At 39.3% G+C, this 24,020-nt stretch overlaps 1 protein-coding gene across 3 annotated transcripts; it reads left to right on the plus strand.

Moving 5' to 3' along the window:
- Positions 1–1,885: 1,885 nt before the first annotated feature.
- Positions 1,886–22,989, plus strand: igsf5a (immunoglobulin superfamily, member 5a). Of its 3 annotated transcripts, none has more exons than XM_088088686.1 (9): positions 1,886–2,011; positions 3,568–3,649; positions 7,391–7,705; positions 12,745–13,035; positions 14,422–14,541; positions 14,630–14,654; positions 14,786–14,901; positions 15,073–15,137; positions 17,276–22,989. In XM_088088686.1, the coding sequence occupies exons 1-9, from the start codon at positions 1,985–1,987 to the stop codon at positions 17,381–17,383; spliced, it is 1,149 nt and encodes a 382-aa protein (XP_087944812.1). In that variant the 5' UTR covers positions 1,886–1,984; the 3' UTR covers positions 17,384–22,989. The 3 variants fall into 3 exon arrangements, with proteins under 3 accessions (XP_087944812.1, XP_087944813.1, XP_087944814.1); XM_088088687.1 differs by having other exon boundaries at positions 14,786–14,880; XM_088088688.1 differs by lacking the exons at positions 14,630–14,654; positions 14,786–14,901.
- The last annotated feature ends 1,031 nt before the right edge of the window (positions 22,990–24,020 follow it).

Genomic DNA, 24,020 nt, shown 5'->3' on the forward strand with positions numbered 1-24,020 from the left:
TCATTAGCTGTATATACAGAGCACCAGGCAAACATAAGTTATCTTATTTTTACTTGGACACAGGAAAGAAATCAATAATCTTATCATTCTGCAGGTAATTCACTATTATTGTTACGATGAAACAAAATCACTAAATGTATTTTTAAATTATATTATGCACACAGATTTGTGTCTTTCTATTTATTGTGATGATGATGATAATGATTATTATTATTATTATTATTTTATACAAAATCTTGGAATGATATGGTGCTGGACTGTTTGTGAAGAACATTATGTAATCCATTAAAATATACATTTTTGCAAGAAAAAAAAGCACAGCACTTTGTAATGAACAGTGGCCTCTAGTGATATATATGAAAAACAACACTCAGTCAGCTTTTTAGGAAAAGTGTTTTGTCACTTTGCTTTAAAGTGGTTCAGATCTACATCTTCATTCAAACAGCATAACGGCAGTGTTTAAATGACCCTGCGCTGATGAACTCACTGCAGCCATTTGACCAACACGCGTCAAGATTTTTAGGCCACTCTTCATCTTCATTCCTCAACTCTTCTTCCCAAACTAACCTCCACCTTCATCAACATGATACAGGGACAGAGGATGAACTGGAGACTGGCTTTCCCTCTCTGAGTGAAGAGGAGTGTGTTTGTGATCAACATTTAAGCAGGGAGTAAAAGAAGGTTTTGGTGGGAATGATCCCAAAGTAAACAGTCTACCACTCAAAATGAATTAAAAAGTCAAAACTCAATGGAGTTGTAGGTGGGGATTTTTCATATGTTTGGAATGCTGGTAAACCTTAGTACAAAGAACCCCAAAAATTAGTCCTAAAACATGTAAATGAGTTAACATTTCACCACCTCCAGTTCCCTCATCTCAAAGTCAATGTTTTTTTTTTAAATGTGTTTTTGGTTAGAAACCTGAAATAAGGGTTAACACAAGTGGAAGAGACTTTCACATTTTGTTCTATGACCTAAAATACATTATCAAATACCCCACTGTGAACTTTGAAGCTTTTGTGTTGCTGACAAGTAGTTAAATGGAGCTACAGGGCGTCATCACGCCAAACACAGCTTTACAGCTTCACTGTGGTGACGATGTTAAGTTGTGTGACCATAGTGTAATTTGTTTGTAGTCCTTTCACATCTGACAATTGCATTTAGGCTTTAAAAATCATAAATATAAATAAATGGTATTCATTTTTGAAGATCGTCTTTTTGAACAAGATGTGTAAGTATCATGAATGTTTGTTTACCATAGAGCTAATTTTCTCCAGAGATCCAAAATCCAATGAAAAAATTCCATAGGCTTTTTGATGTTTCTGGGTTGGCTTACAGAAAGACATCATCTCTGGGACACTCTATTGAAGACTGGCTTTGAAGTCTGCAAAGAGTTTCACTCTTAGATCACCTTAAAATAGTAATGTGTCTGTGAAAATGCAAGGGTCTGCATGAGACTTGGAATATACTGCAGTCATGTGGCAGTTTTGACATAGTTTTGCTGTTTTTGTCCTCAATCAGTCACTAAATCAGTATGTCTGTTGAGGCAAATTCAATTCAATTCAATTCAGTTCAGTTCAATTCAATTCAATTCAATTCAATTCAAGTCATATGACATACCTCAGTCCTTGGACCCTCACAGCAACAAAGGAAACCTTTTCAACCACTCAAGAGTATGACACAATAAAACTCACAAACATATTCCATGGAATTCATCTTGTGATAAGACAAGCAGCTTACGTGTCTGCTCTGCCAGCAGGTGTAAATGTCTCCCGCCCATGGCCGCACAGCAGAAACACACCTGATAAGAGCTGAGTTTCAATGGACCTGAACTTTGCTCCCTGTTTGTGTTTCACAGCCCAAGGTGGAGTCCTGCTGCTCACTTGGTGTTTCAGTTAATCAAGCTTTGCACGCACTGCAGCTGGGGCTCTTATGCAGGAAAGTGTGTCTAACTGAAGATGCTGTTATTTTTGTGGAATACTTAGAAATGAAGGCAGAGATTTCGTCCACCAAGGTGATTATGAGAGTTGCATCTTTTGATATCAGTAGCAAGGTATAAAACTATAAAAGCGTGATGATAGCATATACTATGTTAAATAGTTTGGCATTGCATAAAGGAAGTAACAATTATAAAGGGCTAAAACTGGATAACATAGGCTTGCCTAATTTTTGTGATACATTAATTTTTTGTGAATGAATAATAAAAACTTCTAGTCAGCTAAGACTGTGTGTGAAAGAACAGAAACATAAAACAAGCTTGTTGATTTCATTTAAACAATTTCAAAGTAATTAAAATAAACCTTGAAATTGTATCAATCAGCATCTATCTGGAATAAGAACTCTCTCCCTTTAAGCTTGATTCAAGCTAAGCTGCTAAATAAGGACGTCATTAACACTTCCGTAATGCCCTGTCCGCTGTTGACAGAGATATAAAGGACTTTTTACTTTTGACCCATTTATTTGAGGTTAAACTTCCAGCACAACTTAATTTTATCGTAACTCATCCTACTTAGCTTTAATGACAGCAGCCTTTTATGTTGGATCATGACACTATGGCTCTGTGGTTGTGTTAACGTGACAAAACCAGCACCTGTTTAGGGTTGGGAAAAGATCATGGTTGATCTGACAAAATAAGTTAACATTAACTTTTAGTTTCTTTCTTTCTTTTTGTTTTTTTTTTAAGTCATTTACAAATTAAAGCAAACATTTCCAATAAGAAAACAAACAGCACAATACAAGACAAACAGGGAAGCTAGCCTAACAGGGAGACAAAAGAAGGATGGTTTACATTATTCTAATTATGCATGCCTCTGTTTGTGTGTGTGGGATGGTACTGGCAGGAAAAAAAAAAAAAGAAGGGGGGGGGTACAGAATAGGAAGTTAGAAAATCAAATGAAGAAAACAGGATTGTTAATTAAAAAAAAGATTGAAGAGAAACAGCAACAGGTCTGGAGCAAGTCAGGACAACAGCAGATTTCCTGCTACTTTTTTGGGGGGTCCTGTGTGTGAGGAAGAGTGTGAGGAAAAAGCAAAAAAAAAAGAAAGAAGAATAAAAGGAAGCTAGGTAGGTGAATAAAGTGGGTAATGGGAGAGTAATTGGATTCAGTGTAAATTATGCTTATGTCTCAGAGTGGCCAGGGTAACTTTTAGTTTCACACGGGACACAAACACCAGTCTCCCAGGTCAAAGTCCTTTGTGTGCTGGAGCCAACCAACTCCCCTTAATGTCATACAGACACTAAAGGGTGCATTGCCTGTCTGTATTTCATGCTGAGGACAGCTACAGCTACTGCAGCCAAGTAATATATCTTGATGTCCTTACAGTGAGACCAGGCTACCTCTTGACAGACCTCTCCTTTATATTCTTGTACCTGCAAAATCATTATCAAGTCCTCTACTTTCCATTAAGTGCTAACATTAGATATCCCCTGACCGAATCTAAACCAGAATCTGTGCGTAGAAATATGTCAATTCTGTTTTGGGAGTTATTGTTTTGAGCCTGTTCTGACCATTTTTCAGGCCGAGTGGACTTGTTGAAAATTCTTACAGCTGTCTTTCTTTCGTCTTTCAGGCTAACAGCACCAACATGACTGTTTCCCAGAAATCGCGGCCTAATCTCTTCCACATCTGTTTACTCCTGTGTGCACCTGGAGGTCAGCATTCATTTTTTCAAATATATATTATATAAGGTCTGTCCAAACCTGCTGAATTGTATTAAAAAAAAAAAACACAAGCGCATAATTTTTCTGGGTTCTTGTAATCTATGAAACTTGTTGTCCAAACAGTCACAGAAATATGGCTTTTTTCTACACAGTATTTCTGACAATTTAACATATATATTTGATTGTACCCCTGCAGAGCCTCCATATTAGCAATTTAAAAAAACTGTGACTTTAAAGATGAGAATGATCCCTACCTACTAATGTGACTTTAGCAGTACAATGTAATACATGTTAACTGACTTGAAAAGACATTGTTTTTCCTTGACATTTGTTTCCCACCTTTTTTGTCGGTTAATGCGAAAAATGACTTTGCAAATCAAGTCACAACAATGGGACAAAGCTGTTCATCAGCAGGGACTTGTAGTGAGAGTGAATTACCAGCAGAGTAACTTTCTAAGTCGGCTTTCTAAATTGGCTTTTGTGCTGGAATAGTTCTTCATTATTCCCCTCAGTGCTGCCTTGAAGAATAAAAGCTGAATCAAAGTGTTGCAAAAAACCGCAAAGACATGATCCATTGAACAAAAACAACAGCTGACAAATACGAGGGGGGTAGGCCATGCGATTATGAACAGTAAACACTTTAAAGACTGCACTAGTGAAGGGGGAGGGCGGGGAGAGGAGAAGAGGGGAGAGGAGTGCTCTGAGGAGAGATTAAAAGGAGAAGTGAATGTAAACTTAAAAGGCAGAGATGATTTATTTGGTTATTCGCCTGTTGTTGTTGTTCTAGTATTAGCTTTTTAAGGCTTCTCTCCTCTTATTTTATTTTATTTTTCTTTATTTCTTTATTTATTCATTTTCAGTAATGGACAAGAGTGTGATAAGTGTGAAATATTAAAAAAGAAGCTAGTTAAAACTAAAATGGAATTTTCTTTTACATTTGGGAGAGGAATGCCTGCTGCTAACCACAACTTAAAAACTGAAGTGAGAAGATAGAGAAAGATATAGAAAAACAGGAAGAGTAACAAAACCATGCATGAAATGAGTGAGCTAACAGTAGTTTCACAAAATACTAATTAAACTGGAATTAAAAGAAAGAAACTTTTACAAAATTTGAAAAAAATGGGTGGAATAATATTCTTACAGGAAACACATCTCAATAAGGAGGAACACCATTAATCAGAGGGGACTGGTAAGATTCCGGCAAATGTACAAGGAAAATTAGGTTGAATCTTTCGAAAATATCTCTAAACATAATAAAATATCAAGTAATCATTTTTATAGATATCTTCAAATAAGATGTTGATGTTGATATGTTCAGAATCTTGAGAATCACTGCACTGAAACAAATAACTAAAAAGTGGCTCAACCTGCCAGACTCAACCCGCCAGACTCATTGAAATGAAAAAAATATGATTCAAGAAGTAAAATTTATGGAAAAAGTGACCCACAAAATAAGGAATATGGAAAATGTGTTTGTGAAAAGGTGGATTTTGGAAGATGGGGAAGTGTAACGACACCATTAATTTTAATCAATTTAATATATAAAAACGTGTACAGCTAGAATACAGTGATCATTGCTTCTGTTGAATTGTCTACATTTCTCCATTTTCTTTTCTTCCCTTTCTTGTTTTTCACCTTTTTTATTTATCCATTTATTTATTTATGTATTTGGCAGATATGTTGGTTATTTATGTCTTTGGATGTATATTTTGATTGGGAAATGTATTTGTGGTATATTGCAAACTGAAAAGCTGTATGGAAATGGTATGCAAAAAAAAAGTATATTAAAAAAAGTGTTGCAAATCTAATCAGTCACTCTCATCAAAATGTAAACAGTCCTGCTCAGTGTAGACACAGGTGGCAGAGGGAGGCAGAAGAGCAGTTTTCCTTCAGCTTACTCTTAAAGGATGCAACAATAGCAAGAAACATCCAAGGACACAGGCTTAGAGTCTATCACAGCTTTAAAGCTTGACATGTGAAGGATTGATCCAGATTAATGTTGTGTTTGAGTTTCACTTGTCGAAAAACCAACAAAAGAAACAGAACTAATGTCCTTTGTTGTATTTACAGTATGTACCTTGAGCAAACTCAAACTTCTCTCAAGAACGGATTTGAACAAAGAGCACTATGTGCTTTTAAAACATTCAGTTCACTTCAGTTTAAATAAATAAATACATAAAACCTAGGGATCCCTCTTCCAGAATGGACAAAGGTGCAAGTGCAATAGATGTTGTGTACAGAACAGTTTAACATAATAAAATTACAGTAATCCATATGACAAAATGACACAGAGAAAGAAACAGATGACAATAATAACATTAACAACTATAACAATAATAAAAGAGTATGAATCATAATAGTAGTATATCACAGCAGGTATATCATCATCTTTGAATTATAAGGTTCAATCTGACATTTTTGTCAAAATTTAGTTAGTCATATATTCTTATTCTGTGTAAAACTATTAGCATTATGCAAGGTGTCTTTTTTATGCTACATGCATTTTAATACCTTTACATATTTAGAAAAGAAAAAGGTCTGTATCATATTTGCTGTTTGGAATGGAAAAATCTTTAAAGCTCAAAATCACAAAACTGCTCAGAATAGAATCTTACAAATCTAAGGTGGTGATATGTTATATTTATATCTTAACATATAATGGTATATATGTGACATGAATAATCATATGTGTATGTATGATAATAGTAGCGGTATGACTAATATGCAGCAGTTCTTTACTTTGTCCTGAATCAAAAGTTGCCTGACTGATTAAGTCAGTTACCCTTGTTTTATTTTACATATTTCTATTTATTTTAATTTTCTCATGATTGTGTTCCATTGCATGATTAGGCCTAGCTTATTTTGATGTGAACACTTGCAATGTGGTGTTGCAGTACTTGACCTTTTTTTCTAAATTACTATCCATACATTTTTTATTTCTCTTAATATGTTTATTGCATGTTTTATGTTTGCATCAAAAACCAAGCCAAATCTCTTCTAATTGAAAACCTACCTGGCAATAAATCCTTTTCTGATTCTGATTTTGATTCTGATTATCAGAAACCTATAGTCAACTACTGAAAGTCAGTGTGGGCTGCACAAAGAGGTAATTGGAGAGATGGTTATTTGATTCATGGCCCATGCAGTCTACATGTCAGTGTCCTTGGGCAAGATACTGAACCCCAAATCGCTCCTGATGGCTGTTCCATGTGTATGAGTGTGTGTTTGTTTATCTGATGAGCAGGTGGCACCTTTCATGGTAGCCCTAGCCACCAGTGTATGAATGTGCATGTGAATGGGTGAATGGTGCTCATGTGCACTGAGCGGTCGCTCAGACAAGAAAAAAAGCTATGAGAGCTACAGAAATGCAGTCCATTTACCATTAACCACAAATGATCCCAGCAATCACATCACTTTAAATGATCATCGTCACTATTTATTTTGTCAATCCCATCACAGTTACAATAAAATAAAGATGGCACTAATATTTATGAGTGAATAAAATTAATGTCTTCATTTAAATGTTTTGTGAGACCATTATAATAATATACTCAGCAGCACCAAACCTCTTTTGTCCCTGTATATTTACAATAGGCTGTACTCCTCAAATTGAACATGAACATTTTCAATACAGCTAGATAGTAACTAGATCCTAAGTGTTAGGGTTCTTTTCTATTTCTCATGTGATGAACTAATTCCTGCCTGACATGTCATTTGTGTTATATTATTTAGTGGTGTCAGGACAGTTCCAGCTGGAGCCACTGAATTTAACAGTGCTACAAGATTCTGATGCACAATTCAGTGCCACTGTTCAAGGAAAATGGGACGTCATGAGCTGGTCTGTCAGAGGATCTCCGGTTCTCTTTTTCCCTTTCTCTGGAAACATGACGGCATCCTCAAAGCAGTTCTCTGCTAGATTCTGCTCCAGTGGTGACACCAGCTGTGTGGAGTTCACCATCCATAACGTCACTCGCAGGGAGTCCGGGCCGGTCATTTGCGACGTGCTGTGGGAGCATGGATCAAAGACAGCACAGCTTAATGTACAAGGTATTGTCATTACCATCCATCAGGTTGCTATATCTGTGTCATGACTCTGGGTAAGATGGGTTTGGGAGACACATGCTGTTTTGTGGCTGTCCTTCGAGCTCTAATGGGTTCAGGGTCTCAGTGATTGCTGAGTTATGTGCACATACCTCACCCTCACCCCAGCACCACAGTACTGAGTTTAAAATCCATCTCAATATCTCTACATGTACACTACAAAAACGCTCTCAGTATCTAGTACAGGAGTTGTAGTGACTGTGACAAACACATTTGATGAAACATGGAATACATTGATAAACTAAGGGCGCTTTCACACCAGGATAGTTCGGGGGACTTGGTTTGATTGGGCGGGGAATGCCGAAAAATTTCACACCTTCCATCTCCTTCAGCTGGCTTGTTCACCACAAAAAACAAAGGAACAACACCAAATTTATGCCGTCTTGGGGTTTTTGTTTTTACTTTAGTGTTCAAACCTAATTGTTGTCTACCCAAAATGCACTGTGATCTATGTCACTTCCTTTCTTTGGTTTGCTGGATAGTCCTAAAAAAATGAAATTTATGAAATTAAATCCAAGACAAAGAAATTATGATGTGTTATGACGCAAGGTAAGGTAAAGTAGCTTGGATGAGGCAACATGACCTGGACCATTTGGACCATTTTCCCCCCAATTACCTTCACTGACTCTCCAATTTGATTTCCGCATCTAAGTAGTACAGAGCAAAAATTAGTAACTACTTATTGATTGCTTCTGATTCAGGTCTGGTCTCTGTTTTAATCTAATTAGAACTCAGTGCCGCATGTGACACCACTGACCATCAAATCTTACTGCACAGACTGGAAAACTTAATTCCCCTTAAAGGAACGGCACTAACCTGGTTTAAATCATCTTTATCAGATTGATCCCAGTTTGTTCACATCAATGATCAATCCTTTCGAGCATACTAAGGTCTGCTGATGATACGCAACTGTATCTATCTATGAAGCCTGAAACTGATCAGTTATCTAGACTTCAAACATGTCTTAAGGACATAAAAGCCTGGATGAGCCGTAATTTCTTGATGTTGAATTCAGACAAAACTGAACTTATTGTTCTTGGCCCTAAACACCTCAGAAACTCCCTTTCTAACAATATAATTTCTCTAGATGGCATTACCTTGGCCTCCAGCACATTTGTAAGGAACCTCAGAGTTTTATTTGACCAAGATTTATCTTTTACCTCCCATTTAAAACAAACTTCAAAGACTGCTTTCTTTCGCTTGCGTAACATTGCAAAAATTAGACATATCCTGTCCCAAACAGATGCCGAAAAATGAGTACATGCATTTGTTACTTGCTATGCTGGATTACTGTAACTCCCTATTGTTCGGTTGCCCCAACAAATCTCTTAGGTCTCTCCAACTGGTGCAGAACGCTGCTGCACATGTTCTGATGGGGACCAAGAAAAGTGTTCATATTTCTCCTGTTTTAGCTTCTTTGCACTGGCTCCCTGTAAAATCCAGGATTGAATTTAAAATCCTCCTCCTTACTTACAAAGCTCTAAATGGTCAGGCTCCATCCTATCTGTCACAGCTCATAGTTCCTTACCAACCCTCAAGATCACTGCGCTCTGAAAATGCAGGGTTACTTGTGGTTCCCAAAGTTTCCAAAAGTAGGATAGGAACCAGAGCCTTCAGCTACCATGCTCCTCTACTATGGAACCATCTTCCAGTTTCGGTCAGGGAGGCAGACACTGTCTCAACTTTTAAGGGTAGACTTAAGACCTTCCTCTTTGATAAAGCTTATAATTAGGGCTGGCTCAGGTTACCTGGACCAGCCCCTAGTAAGGCTGACATAGGTTTAATCTGCCAGGGGACTTTCTATGATACACTGAGCTTCTTTTTACGTCTCTTGCTCCCTCCATTTGAAAACACTCATGTCTGTTTATTGCATTACGCCAACTCTGTTGCCTCTCTGGAGCATTCCTGCTCCCTTGTTTCCTAGTTTTTCCGGATCCTGGCTGCAATCTTGGCTGCGCCTGACCGTGGTGATAGCTGTGCTGGTGCTGTGACCCTGCCTTTACTCATGGTCATGCTGTGGCTGCACTGATACTGTACCCCCGGCTCGCCCTGATCATGGTCTTGGTTTTGCCATTGCTGTGGTCCTGTCTGAAACTACGCCTGTGTTGTGGGTCATGGTTGCACCGATGCTGTGATCGTGCTTGACGCAACCTTCAATTGCCATTATTATGAGCCATGCCTCCACTATCAATATACGCATGAAACTCTTATCAGGACCCACAATATTATCATAGAGTGCATTTAGTACACTTTTACACCATTGTTAATGTAATATGACATGCGTTTGTTTCCATTATTGCTGTGCATCTCTCCCCCTCTCTTCCCCTCTCTTTCTCTTTCCTTTTTGTCATAATTGTAATTAAGTTGTTATTTACAACATCTATTCCAAGTCTGTCCGTCCTGGAAGATGGATCTCTTATCATCCTCTGCTGCTGTTCCTGAGGTTTCTTCCTCCCCGCCCCCCCCTCTGTTACAGGGGTTCTTTTTTTTTGGGAGTTTTTCCTTAGGTGCCGTTAGGGTCTAAGGCCAGAGGGATGTCGTATGCTGTAAAGCCCTCTGAGGCAAACCATGTTTTGTGATAATGGGTTTTATAAATAAAACTGACTTGACTTGACTTACTTTGAGAGGACTCTCCTTTTATATTTAAGCTGACTTATAAAGGAAAGTTTTGTTTTTTTTTTCCTGACAGGTTGAAGATGATTATTTGTTGATATTTTGATTTAAAAAACAATCAAACAAACAAACAAAAAAAACAACAACATCACAGTAGAACAACTTCAATTTTTATTATATATTATTTAATAAAATATGCAATATTATGTGATACATCTCCCTACATACTCTGGACTCTGCACATATTTGAGTAGGTCTGTCCTGATAGGCAAGAGGAGACTGTAAGGGGTGCTAAGGCAGTGGCTCAGGGTAAGCAGGGACAGTGGCTGAATTGGGAAAGTGTAGAGAGGAGGAAGCTTAGCTGGAGGGACCCGTGGAGTATGGAGGAGAGCTGCATTACATTCCTGATAGGGGCTACATATGATATGTTGCCAACCCCCAGAACTTGAAGCTCTGGGTAAGTAAGACATATTTTGTCAAGCTGCAACATTAGTTTATCACAGAGCCGGTATACGTGGCGACATAATCAGGTATTGAGAGGCTTAGCTGAAGGTATAAAGGGGAGAAGAAGACATGTGAATTCACGAGGTTTTAAAAAAGGGAGTCCAGATGTCCAGTTTGTGTGTGAGGAGGAGAAACATGGTGGCAGTAAATTAGGGAGGAGGCAGGGGTGTGGTTACCTGGAAGGAGCTTGTGATTGGGAAATGCAGGTAGATTTAGGAGGAAAGCTTGTTACTCCCCGGGAAATAGTCTGTACTAATTTGAGGCCTGACATAGTGCTGTGGTCGGTAAGTCAAGGGATCAGTGCTGTGGTCGGTGAGTCAACGGATCGTTTATCTCATTGAGCTAAAAGTCCCTTGGGAAGCCTCAGTAGAAGAAGCCTAAGAAAGGAAGAAACTGAGGTACACAGACTTACAGGCAGAAGCTGAGCAGAAAAGATGGAAAGCTAGGCTTTGCCCAGTTGAAGTGGGATGTAGGGGGATGGGATGTGTTTGGGGAAGACAGTGGGGGAAATGTCAGATGAGGCAGTTAAATCCAGTCAGTGGATTTGGATTAGGAGAAACAATGGAAATTGGGGACCAGCAGGGGGACCCACTGAACGGACAACTCCTTGAGATCAGGTGGAAAGATCTACCAATCAGTCCGCTCAGGAGAAAATACAGGAAGTGTGAGGGTATTTAGAAGTGGGTGTGGCCTGTTTGAGTCTCTCTGTGTGAGACCATGCTGCCACCCAAGTAAGTGTGTTTGCTGATTCTGCCAATTCATCCTTATTTCCCTTAGCTTGAGTCTTGTATGTGATAGCCATGTGATAGCCAGCCTAGCTAGCTTAGCTAGCTTAGCTTAGCCTCCTGGGGGGTAGCTATGTGTTAGCTTAGCTTAGCTTTGTATCTGTGGTAGCCAACTAGCAGCGTAGTCTTGCATCTGTGATAGCCGTGTGGTAATGTCACTACCTGAAGCTTGCACAAACTCAAACTGTAAAGCAAGTGTGATGATGTGCTAGGGAAAGTAGCATGGTCACTACTGGGAGCTCGCATAAACGGAGCCTGGGTCTGTTGAAGTAGGCATTGCTGTTTGGGCTGTGATAGCCATGTGATAACTAGCCTAGCTAGCGGGGCTAGCTTAGCTTAGCCTTAGCCTTGTATCTGTGATAGCCATGTGGTACTGCCACTACCTGGAGCTCGCATAAACAGAGCCTGGGTCTGTTGAAGGTGGCAGGGCTGTTTGGGCTTCATAGGAGCAGTGAGAACTGACACTAGGGGAGTGGCTTTGGGACGCCAGAGTTCACTGCCTAGCCTCCTGAAGGTGTTGTGGGACCAACTACATAAAACACTGATGAAAGGAGGTTCCCACCTGATGACCCCAAGGACGTGTTAGTCTTCACTCCTCTCTGACTATTCTATTACTGCTGTCTGGCCTTTATATTTAAGCCATAATTGCTGATTAGTGACCCTAGATTCTTCACTGAGTGATTATCCTTTTCTGGAGCACAAGTTTCTTGTGTTTTAGTTGAACTGAGTTCCTCCATGATTACAGACATAAATCCACTTTACACACCTGCCAGCTGAGCACACTGATTGCTTTTCTTTAAACAAAATTACTGTAATTAGGGACACTGAAAGTTCGATGGCAAACACTGCTCGTTTTTAAAAATGTTGTATTGACTCATTGGTTAACTTGATTTCAGGAATGCTGACATGAAAGTGATCTGTGTAGTGTGATGTATATAATTTAAGATGATTTATTTTCCCCTTATTTTTCTTCAATCTTGTTTTTCAGCCCTATACCTTTAAGCTCTAAGCTGACCACTGGGTCAGAATTATTAAAGCTTGCTGTACTCCTGACTCTCCTCTGTGCCTGTCTCTATTTCTCAGAAAGTGGTACGGTCAGCATCATGGGAGGAAATGTGACAGCAGAGCAGGATGAGCAGGTGGAGTTCCAGTGTGTAACTTCGGCTTGGTTCCCCATACCAAGTATCAGTTGGACCCGTAATGGTCAAGCTGTGGCCAGCAGCCTGTACACCACCACCAACATGACTGATGGGGATACCTTCAACTCCACCAGTGTCTTGAAGTTTCAGGCAGTCAGCAACACCACAGTAGAGTGTCAAGCAACTGTGCAGACACTAACAAGTCCACAATCCAGCTCTGTGTTCTTGGTGGTTGGTAAGAACACAACTTTATTTTATTTTGTATGTCTGTCTGTCTTTGTATGTATTTTTTTGGTATTTGTAAGTCTTCTCCCAGTTTCCTGTCTTGTGAGCTATTCCTTGTGAGATTAAGTCAGCAGTTTAGCTGATGTGTTTGTTGCCAATTAAATGCAAGTGTAGGATGTCAAAATGGGGTTCTTTGGTTGACCATTGGCGACAGAATCAAGACCAATTCTACTGCTATACCATGGGGTGTTGTGTCATTACTTTTGTATGCATTTGGTCACAAATATGTTTAGAATGTTTAGAAAATGACTAGAATCTTATATGTCAAACTAGAGGCAGACAATAATGTTACATTACATGTCACGCCTTCCACGCCTTTATTGGTTCTGCAATCCCAATACAGTCTACAATCACACACTGGAGTGTCATGATGCTGCTGCCATTTAGTTCTGTGGGCAAAAGAGGCATAAATAAGAGACCATGTAGGGGCCCTATAGCTCAATCTCTGTGTAAAGATGGAAGGATTGAATGCAGTGATACAATATCAGCTGCTGCTATGTTTATTGGAAGGCCAGCAGTCAAATTAATTTTTTTAATATAGCCCATTATTACAAATCACAGTTTGCCTTTACGGTATGTGACTTCCCTGCTTCTTTGGACCGTCAGAGCAGATAGGAAAAGCTTCCCCAAAAAACTAATTTTAATGGGGAAAAAAACCCTTCCATTTATGAAGGGTCTGGTAGCAGATAGGGCCCTGGCAGGTTATCCCAGTGTTTTTAGCTGCTGTACTGTAGCTGGTTGTTTGCCCCCAGTACCAGTTTCACAGGGAATGGCATTACAATTACAGCTGTGGCTCAGAGGTAGAACAGGTCATCTTGAGAGGCCTTCTGTCAGGCAGACAGACACCGTCTCCATTTTAAGGGTAGACTTAAGAGCTTCCTCTTTGAAAAACCTTATAATTAGGACTGGCTCAGGTTGCCTGGACCGGCCCCTAATTAGGCTGACATAGGTTTAATCTGCTGGGGGACTCTTGAGGATACACTGAGCTCCTTTTTCCTTGCTCCCTCCATCTGTGAAGGCTCATGTCTTTTACTGCATTACACTAACTCTGTTGCCTCTTCGAAGCATTCATGCTCCCTTGTTTCCTAGTTTTCCTAGATCCTGTTGCTGCAATGATATCTAGCTCGCCTTGATTTTCAGGCCCTCCCTCATTTTGGTCTTGGTTTTGCCATTTCTGTGGTCCTGTCTGAATAAAATTAAAAATAAAATTGACTTAAATTGATTGACTCCTTTTACATAAAGTGAATATGGTGCTTGCTTTTCCCATTTGGGTGTTTTCAATATTTTCAATTTGTGTTACAATAATAAACTCTGCTGGATGTCCCTTCTTCAACAGTTACCAAGCCTCCTGACTGGACCGTGCTGATAGCCGTGGTTGTGTCCATAGGAGGTTGTGCTCTGCTGGTTTTGCTCATCATTGGAATTATCTTCTGCTACAAACGCAGAAAAGAGAAACGTAAGGCCCTCATCATATCAGTCTACAACAGCTTACACTGGTCTACATAAATGAAATTAAACTTTTGTTACCTTCCAATCCTCTTAAGAACCCAACTACCAAGATGAAATGAGGTAAGAGACCACCAAAATGATAAACAATTTGTCACTACCTGACCATTTGACCTCTACATAACAACATGTGCTTCTACATATTCCAACATACAGTAAAATCCTCTTTTCTCATTCATGCTTGTGTGTGGAAGGAGAGTGAGGACACAGAGCCAAATAAGTAGTGTCAGTGCAGCTGGACTGACACAGGGTCAGGTGAACGCGGGATATATGCCAGAGGGTCAAACAAGTAAGACTGAAAAGTGCATATGTACGTAAGCACACACAAGCTTTAAAAATCTTTATTGGCACTCTGGCATGGCAACATACTGGCACTTTGTCACCATGCTACCATGCTAGGCCATGTAGATAAACCATAAGCCATTATCTGCTGGTGACATAAAATCAAACTCCCCTCTACAATCTCCCTTTTCTGTTTCAGGTGTCACTCCCAGTGAACTCAATGAGAGTTACCCTTCCCAGGCAAATGGCACCAAGGTTTCTGAGGTAGGATTGTGATGTTGTTTAGTAGAACTCCTTGATAAGCAGTAGTAGCAGTGAAATGTTGACATGTAGGGGTGTACATCCCATTAGGGCATGATGGCAAGATTTTTTCTTACGACCAAAGTATTGAGCACATAAGCATTTGGCACTAGATAAGAGGTCAGAGGAATGCTGAACTGATTACAAGTTATTCTGTTGGGACCATCCTATAGTTGATGAAACATTTAATTTAATGCTACAAGAATGCAAGTGCAGTGATTAGTACTGCAGGGCTGATGAGGAAGAGTGGAAACAGGTGAGCAGGTGCCAGAGAGAGTCAGGTGCCTGGGACAGGTGGGTGAGTCTGAGGGCATCTGGTGGATGGATGGAAATGAAGGGGCCTGGGGAAGTATTGCAGGGAACAAGGGGCAGACAAAAAATAAGAACTGTAGAGACGGACACATTTTGTGACAGTCAAATTTAGAAATGTAGAGATTAGGGCTGAAATCAACCAACACAAAAATCTTGGTTGACTGAAATTCTACTTTGTCTTCAACCAGTCTACTGGTTGATGTGGTAAAAAATCTACACGTTATCTCTAGATAAACTAAATCTAAATCTCCAACAGCGCACTGTTGTGTCCACCAAAACGTTTTTTTTTCTTGTCACAGGGCTCAACGTAACACTTGCAAGGGCAACTACACTCTGCCCTTGCAAAGATGGAATGCTTCAAGTGAAAAATTGTGATCTGCAGTGTAAAATTATCTAAAAACTAAAAAACAGCGCACTGTAACATTTTAACATCAGATCTGCATACGCAAGTCCATCTCACCACTAGATATTGAACAGGACTGACGAGAATTTTAAAATAGAGTTTGATGTGGAAGTCTGGTTTTTGCTTCCCAACTGAATGTGATGTTTTTTTTTCTACACCTACCCCTGTGCGTCCTTCCCCTAATCATAACTATCCATGCTAGCATGTGCATTTAGCATTGGTTTCCATGTGCTGTTTTTGTCTCATTACCACTTGCAGCATTATCCCATCATGTTGTTGACATCATGGTAGTGACATCCTGGAGCATAAAGAGCTGATACAGAAGGATACAGAGGTCCACTGCAAAGCTGCAATATGTGGATGAGAACATGAATCCATGTCTTTTTTCTGTTGTTTTTGCACCTTTGTGAGACTTATTACTTAATAATGTTTACGGTCCAAATTAATGTAAGACGCCTCAACAGGAATATACCTGGCAAACGTTAGCTAAACAAAGTGCAAATGCTAACTTAGTTTATTGACAAACAAATGATCAAGTACCGATAAATGACCACATTTATGCTAATCTGCCAAATGGTGCCTCCTTCTGACAATTATACGAAACATTATCTAAAGTAAGCACTCCTGAATAAGTATCGTTAACAGTGTTAGCGATCTTGGACCCAACAGTGGCTTGAGATGCAGCTGACGGACAGAGCTGTGATCTGTTTGTAGACCAATGACAAGAAAAAAACATAAACATGCACATTTAGAAAAAAAAGGGTGCTGCCCTGTCCACAGCAGGACATAGTTTCCAGGCAGCTGTCGTGTTTGAGACTGACCCCCCATTGATATTTGTTACATTTGCTGACACACAGTGGGCATGCAGTGTTCACCTCTGCAAAGTCAAACATGCAATGTATATATATATGTACATGTATAAACCAGAAGTCATCATTGCTCACAGCTCTTGCTGTATGCCGTACATGCCTTTCAGAGATGTGAGAGGTGGTGGTTCTTACACATCACTCTGCATGGCTGTTCCAAATGTAAAAAATAAATTACTAGCCATGTGAATTTGCTTATTTGTTTTGCCAATCATTTTATATGGCATTGATCAGGCATGCTACATATAATTCATTGATTATTCAAGTAATTTAATTAAGTAACAAGGTAACTCATTAACTAACTAACAACTAAAGGCTAGTAATTCAAAGATGATCGGCTGCTCAGTGGAGCAATATATTTACAGTTTGTGTTGATGATGAGCTATGTTTGGAAACAGCAAGGAGGAGGAGAATGGCAACATATGAGTCCACACTGTTTTTAAAGTGCAAGTCCTGGCTATCTTTGAAAAGCATTACAAGCACATGGTAAATGTCAAATGCATTTTGCTTTTGATTTTTAGATGCCTGATGTTGTGAACAGTAACCGAGCAGGAGACGACTACAACAGTGCCTACCACACTGTGGATGAATCAGGCCTCAGGAAGCACAGACATGTCACCATTGTGTAATGACAGATAATGACAGGCCCTTTTTTACTGTCACTTTGGGCTGCCGAGTCAAACCATGCTGTGCCAATTTGCATTTCCTTCTTCAGCTTTAAAATGCCAAACCATGCTGGGCTGTGCCAGGGATTAACCCTTTCTGGAGTAGGGCCTGAGGGGTGCCTGACCACCTCCAAGCAGGTAGCAGTGACGTAGTGTGGACTGATGCCAACCCTTGGCAACCCCCCTTCTCCCCCTGAACCAAGCGGTGAGACTCCTCTCCCCTCTGTGCAAGTGAGAAGAGAGAAAGAAGTTTTTGAAAGTCTCTGTGTGTCCAGCTCTCAGTACTTCTGTAGCTTCTAATTGAATCTGAAGTCAATCAGTCACAGAGGTAGTTTAGCTACTGTAGATCTCTGCTTTATTTAACTGTCTCGTTGGCTTTCAGCTGTATTTACTGCTGATGAAAACCCAGTGTTTCCTTATTTTGCTCCTTTACAATAAAAGCTTTTACACAACAAAATAATGGGGGACTTCTATTGTGAAAAATCTATAGAAAATTTTCTAAATTTCTAAATTTTTCTGGGCGATGGTAGATGAAGACCTGCAGACAAGACACTCCTACTGTGCCAAACGCACAGCTCACCTCCAACTGGGGGGTTATTCCAGAAAGCAGGTCATGTGAAAACTCTGAGTGTGTTAACCCTGAGATGAGGGGAAACTCTGTGTTATCTGTTCCAGAAAGAGAGTTAAGTCAATCACGATGGTAACTGACTCTGTGAACATGACCTGCTCGCTGACAGGTTTTCTATAAGAAGCAGAGTTTCTACCTGTCTCCTCCCACCTGAAGCAAGCTGTCGGACACGGATTGTCCGTATTTTTCAATCCAATAGATATCAAAGCAGAATTATTATGCAGTGCCTTACATCGGGAGAGGATTTTCAGATCTTGATTGGATCAGCTCTCATTCCCCAATGAATATTTGTTATAATGGTGCAGTTTTTTCTTACACTCAATCATTCATCTTAATATCATTCTTTGGCCATACATATCTAATCTCACACACCGCCTTTCTGTTGGCTGAGTAAAACTCAAATGTTATTTTTTTATAATTAGTATTTTATTGAAACTTTATATACACAATACCACAATTTTAGTCTACAAATCAATGACTCCAGTATGGATAAAAATACTAATAGGACAGTAGCTAAACACAATAAAAAAAATCAAATATCAGTTCGCTGAATAAAAGTATGATCCCCACATTTGTATGCACCATAATCTAATACACAATCATCATAGTAATTCTCAGTCCCATAAAGAAAGCTAATATTGTGTTCACAGTGTGAGCTTTATATCAACATCAAATGTTGTCATCAAATTTACTCAGCAGGATATTAGGCGAGAGGACATATATGTGTTAAAACAGCATTCTGTTGGGGGTTTAAATCACTACATGTTGAAATAGTCACTGGCTTGGTTTTTTAATTGAGGTCGTGCATGTGCTGGACTCAGAGTTGAACTACTTTAGATCAGCTGTTCTGGAACCGATTACTCAGAGTTTCTCATCTCAGAGTAAATCAACTCAAAGTTCATGGTTAGACTCAGTTTGTTGAACCCCCTTTCTGGAACACCCCCCAGGTCAAATCTTTACCTGCCTGCTGTGTGATGGAGCAAAAATAATGAAGAACCTTTAGCTGTGGATCAGCCTGCTGCTTTTACACAAGCATCACTTAAGACAAGGCAAGGCAAGGCAGCTTTATTTGTATAGCACATCTCATACACAGGGCAACTCAAAGTGTTTTACAGAGTAATAAAATATAAAAACATAATAAAAGATACAGATTTACAATAAAAGAGAAAGAGATAAGATAAAAAGTTGAAATCAATTACTAAAAAAAAGTGCAGAGGTGCAAAGATAAAAAGATCATTTAAAATGATTTAAAATCAAGTTTAATAATAAGTTGGTAGTCAGCAGGTGGAGTAGGCAGTGTGAAAAATGAATGTTTTTAGCTTTGCCTTAAAAGTCTGGGCTTGATGAACCTTATCTGGGAGTTTATGCTGCATAATAACAAAATGCTGCTTCACCATGTTTAGTTCTGATTCTTGGGACGCTCAGTAGGCCGGCGCCTGATGTTCTGAGGGTCCTTGAGGGTTCATAAGTCACAAGCATGTCAGAGATATATTTTGGCGCTGAGCCACAGGTTGATTTGTAGATAAGCAGTAAGATTTTAAAGTCAATTCTCTGAGTGACAGGGAGCCAGTGTAAGGATTTTAGGACTGGAGTAATGTGGTCATGTAGTCCTAGTTTTTGTCAGGACTCTCGCAGCATTGTGAATAAGCTGAAGTTGCTGAACAGCTTGTTATGGAAGGCCTACATACAGACCATTGCAGTAATCTAACCTACTAGAAATAAAGGTGTGGGTGAGGCTTTCAAGGTCTTGCTGTGACATTATTCCTCTGACTCTGGCAATGTTTTTTAAATGATAGTAGGCAGATGAAGTTACTGATTTGATGTGACTGTGGAAATTTAAATCAGAGTCCAGGATAACCCCGGGGTTTTTTGCTTGACTCTGAGTTATGAGAGAGAGGGATTCAAGGTGAGAGCAGACACTCTGCCTTTTTTTACATGGCCCAAAGACAATGATATTGGTCTTATCTCTATTGAGCTGGAGAAAATTTTGATGCATCCAATCACCGATTTGCTCAATACAGTGACACAGATGTTCTGCAGGTTCATAATCACCTGGTGAAAGTGATATGTATATTTGTGTGTCATCTGCATAATTGTGATAGGCTTCTTTGTTATTTTGCATAACCTGGCCTGACCCCACATGTCATAGTCATCTTCTCTGACTTACAGTTCCCTATTGAGACAAAGTACTTCCTGTCATGAAGATATGACTTGAACCATTAAAGGACAGTGCCAGAGAGTCCGACCCAGTTTTCTAGTCTTTCTAATAAAATGTGTGGTCCACTGTGTCAAAGGCAGCACTTAGATCCAGTAGCACTAAAATAGAGACTTTGCTGGAATTGATGTTAAGGCGGATGTCATCAGATTACCTTTATGAGTGCAGTCTCAGTGCTGTGATGGAACCGAAAGACAAGCAGTCATCAGTTAAAGACACACCTTCTAGCAGGAAGCCCGGTTGTAATGGAGACACAAATTCCTACTGTGCTTGGCTGATGGGCAAAACCAAACCAAACCAAACCAAACCAAGCCAGGACATGAGTGTTGAAAGAAAGATGTTGCACAGCATCTTAATTCTCACCCTTTTTTTGTTATCAGTAAAATTAAGTGACAAAATCTAAATTATGTATATGGGGGGCATTACTACAGTGAAATGGCTACCATGGGGACTAACATTACAGAAATATTCAAATACATCATTCAAAAAATTACAATACCTCTTTTTCCATTGCCAGTCTTTAGCGTAATCTATGAGTGTTATTTCGCCTTCTTCACGAAAAGAAAGCTTGGTTGGTAGCAATTGATGTCTTAGATCATCTAGTTTCATTTGAGACCTGTATCCCCACTCGAGCTCAAACACTGTGCCGGGGAGTGGTTTTTATGCTAGCAGAAATGTGGCCATTGCCCCCCAGCTCCTCCCATTGTTGTGTTCTTTCTTAAGTTAAGTGTGCATATGCAGCTCTGTACTCTGCTGCTCATCTGACCCTGATCTGACCCCTGATGTCAGATGGTGCGGGCCTCTCCACTGTACCATCTGATGACAGCTTTAAACATGTATTGATGATTACAATGATTTAATGATTTATCATGTAAAAACATTGTATTGACTATGATATTAGCCACTTAGTATATTGCTGATGTAGTTTAAAGGTTGAGGCCTTTGCACCCCCCCCCTTATTTACAGGCAGGCTAGGCTTGAGAGTCGTCTTTACCACCTCTTGACAGCGGACATCCTATCATAAACTACATTTAATAATAGTAATATTTCTATCATTAAACTACGGAAACTTAGGAAGGCTAAATTCCAGAGCGGGATCCTGGTTAACTTCTACAGAGGAGCAAAAGAAAGCATACTGACTGGAAACATCACAATCTGGCATGATTTGTGCACAGCCCAGGACAGGAAGGCTCTATAGTGGATAATTAAAACTGCCTAGAACATCACTGAACCTTGGTGAAGTGAGGTGTCTGCACAGAGCCCACAGGATACTGAAAGACAGCAGCCACCCCAGCCACAGTCTGTTCACCCTGCTGACATCTGGAAAAAGATATAGAAATATCCACTGCAGAACCACCAGACGACAGAGCAGCTTCTTTCCCCAGGCTATTAGACTCCTCAACTCCTCCTTCAATGCCAAAAAACTGTAGCAGGATTTAGGATCGATTTAATTTCTTCTTAAACCACATTTAAACGGATCACATATGCTGTGAAGCCCTCTGACTGAAATTGCAGTTTGTCATAACAGGCATTGAAAATAAAACTGAATTTTATTGAATTAAATAAATGCCTCCCTCTGAACTCTTTATTGTTGTTGCCTTCTTTGGTTGCACCCATTTCTGCTACTTGATTCATTAATTTTGGAACTCCTGCAGCCTGCCTGGCTCCCTGAGACTATTAGCCAAATGTAACATGGACTACTTCATATGAACAATTACATCATTCTGTTTAGGTTTAAAAAAATATATGGATACATGACTTGATTTGAAGAAGACAAAAATATACTTATTGTGATTTAAATTTTTTGGGAGGGCTCCGTGCATTTGGTTTCCCAGAATCCCCATTGGATGTTCTTGCCCAGGACGTGGTGATTTCTAGAAGAGATCACTGAGGACTTTCTGTCATTCACTCAATAAAATAATTTCAGAGGAGAGAAGAAATCCTTAAACTCAACAGATAAAATAAAAGCAATGCCAGCTGCAAACTGCTCCAGTCCTGCATGGGTGCATACATTTATACTGGTTACTTGACATTTTCAGCATCATTTGGCAGCACTTACACAGCGTCATATTTCTCAGACTGATCAGAGGGAGGACCTCAGTTCATCTGAACCGTGTTCATGACAGCAGTTATTCATCGCCAAGTGTGCCAAGTGTAGCACTGGACTTCTGAGGAGAGTGGCAGATACAGTTGACATGCTGAGTAATATGTCGTCCTGCTTAACCCTCTGTCTGCTGATACAAGACTTTCGAAGCAATCTGACAGGCAAGACGTGAGGCTCAGGCAGGAGCTTCAGCATTAAAGGTTGGAAAGTCATCAGTTAATACACTGCTGTAGGAAGGAAGTTCTTTCTAATGCTGAAATGATGTGACTGCACACTTTACAGCTCAGATTTTCACGTTATTGGTGTTGTTTCAAGAAGTGGGGATATTTAAATTTACACTGACTTTATGAAAGAAACGATGAAGCCTCAGACACTGATGGATTTAGTCATCGTGTGTGTGTGTAGGAAATAAATACACTCTTCAAGCACTTTTCTAAGGTTGTTTTCTTATCTTTTTTGGTTGGTTTTAGTTTTTGAATGTTTTCTTTGCTTGTTTGAGGTCATTTTCTTGTAAGTATTTTTTACTTTTTTTTCTTGCAAATTTTTTAAAATTAATTAGACCATTGCCTTCTCCCAATTAAAAAAAATAAAAATAAAAATAAAAATAAAAATAAAAATAATAAATCAAACCAGGTTTACTCGGTTTTACTCGCACAAGTGTAACACTGTGTCTTTGATTTGTTGTTCATCTGACAGCATCAATGTTGAGGGAGGTGACGCTACCACTACCACTACCCAGCAGATGTTGAAATAGTGATTGAGGGTGTTGAAGTTCTGCGTGAGTTGGGAGACATCGCCTTTGCATGTGCACTCCTAATGGGTGTAATATATTATCCTCAGAAACTGTTCTGTGATATGGGTAAAATTACATTTTTGGCCGAAACAGAATAAAATTAATGGCTGTTTGAAAATAGCAGAGCAGGGGAAAATGACACTTCTAAAAATGATTCCCTTTTTTTTTTTTTTTTTGAAAACTACTACGATCCCCACCAGGGAGACTTTTTGTGACATGACTGCACCAAAAGCAACCGCAACGAAAAAGGATTGTCGGATCATGTTGCTTATACTGACAAATTACAAAAACAAATAGAATGCTGCTGCAACATAAGTTGACATGTTTGTTAAAATGTTATGTTTCAAGTTTTTCCCTCAAATTACCAAAATGTTATGTTTACAGTAGGGAATGTTTTGTTTGATGGTTAGACTATAATGTTGTAAACTACACTATGTGAATAAGTGATAATCCAGTGTTAAATGAAAAATGAAGGGTGTGGAATTGAGAAGTTACACAGCACCAAAATTGTTGACAGCCACATTGATATTTTGCAGGCTTTTAACACCAAAGGAAATCTGATTATCAGAGCATGTTGCTTATACTGACAACTTAAAAACAAATGGCAATCAAATAATCACTTAGTTGACTCATAGTTGCAGCTTTAATAATATGCCTTACACTACCAGAAATGTTGCTGAACTCTGTTTGTTGGACCAAGTGCACCAAATTGTTAACTTCTGTGTTCCTAAATAAAGGAAATAACAAAAATATGTTAGGTGTACCAAATTCATTTGTGTGGAACCGGTAGACAAACTAGAATTAGTTTAAATCAAATAATAAAAACTAAATTAGATGAAAACCTAATGTTTTCAATACTTG

Source organism: Plectropomus leopardus, chromosome 15, assembly GCF_026936395.1.
Source record: "Plectropomus leopardus strain MGB_pleo_1.0 chromosome 15, ASM2693639v1, whole genome shotgun sequence".
Taxonomy (NCBI): Eukaryota; Metazoa; Chordata; class Actinopteri; order Perciformes; family Serranidae; genus Plectropomus; species Plectropomus leopardus.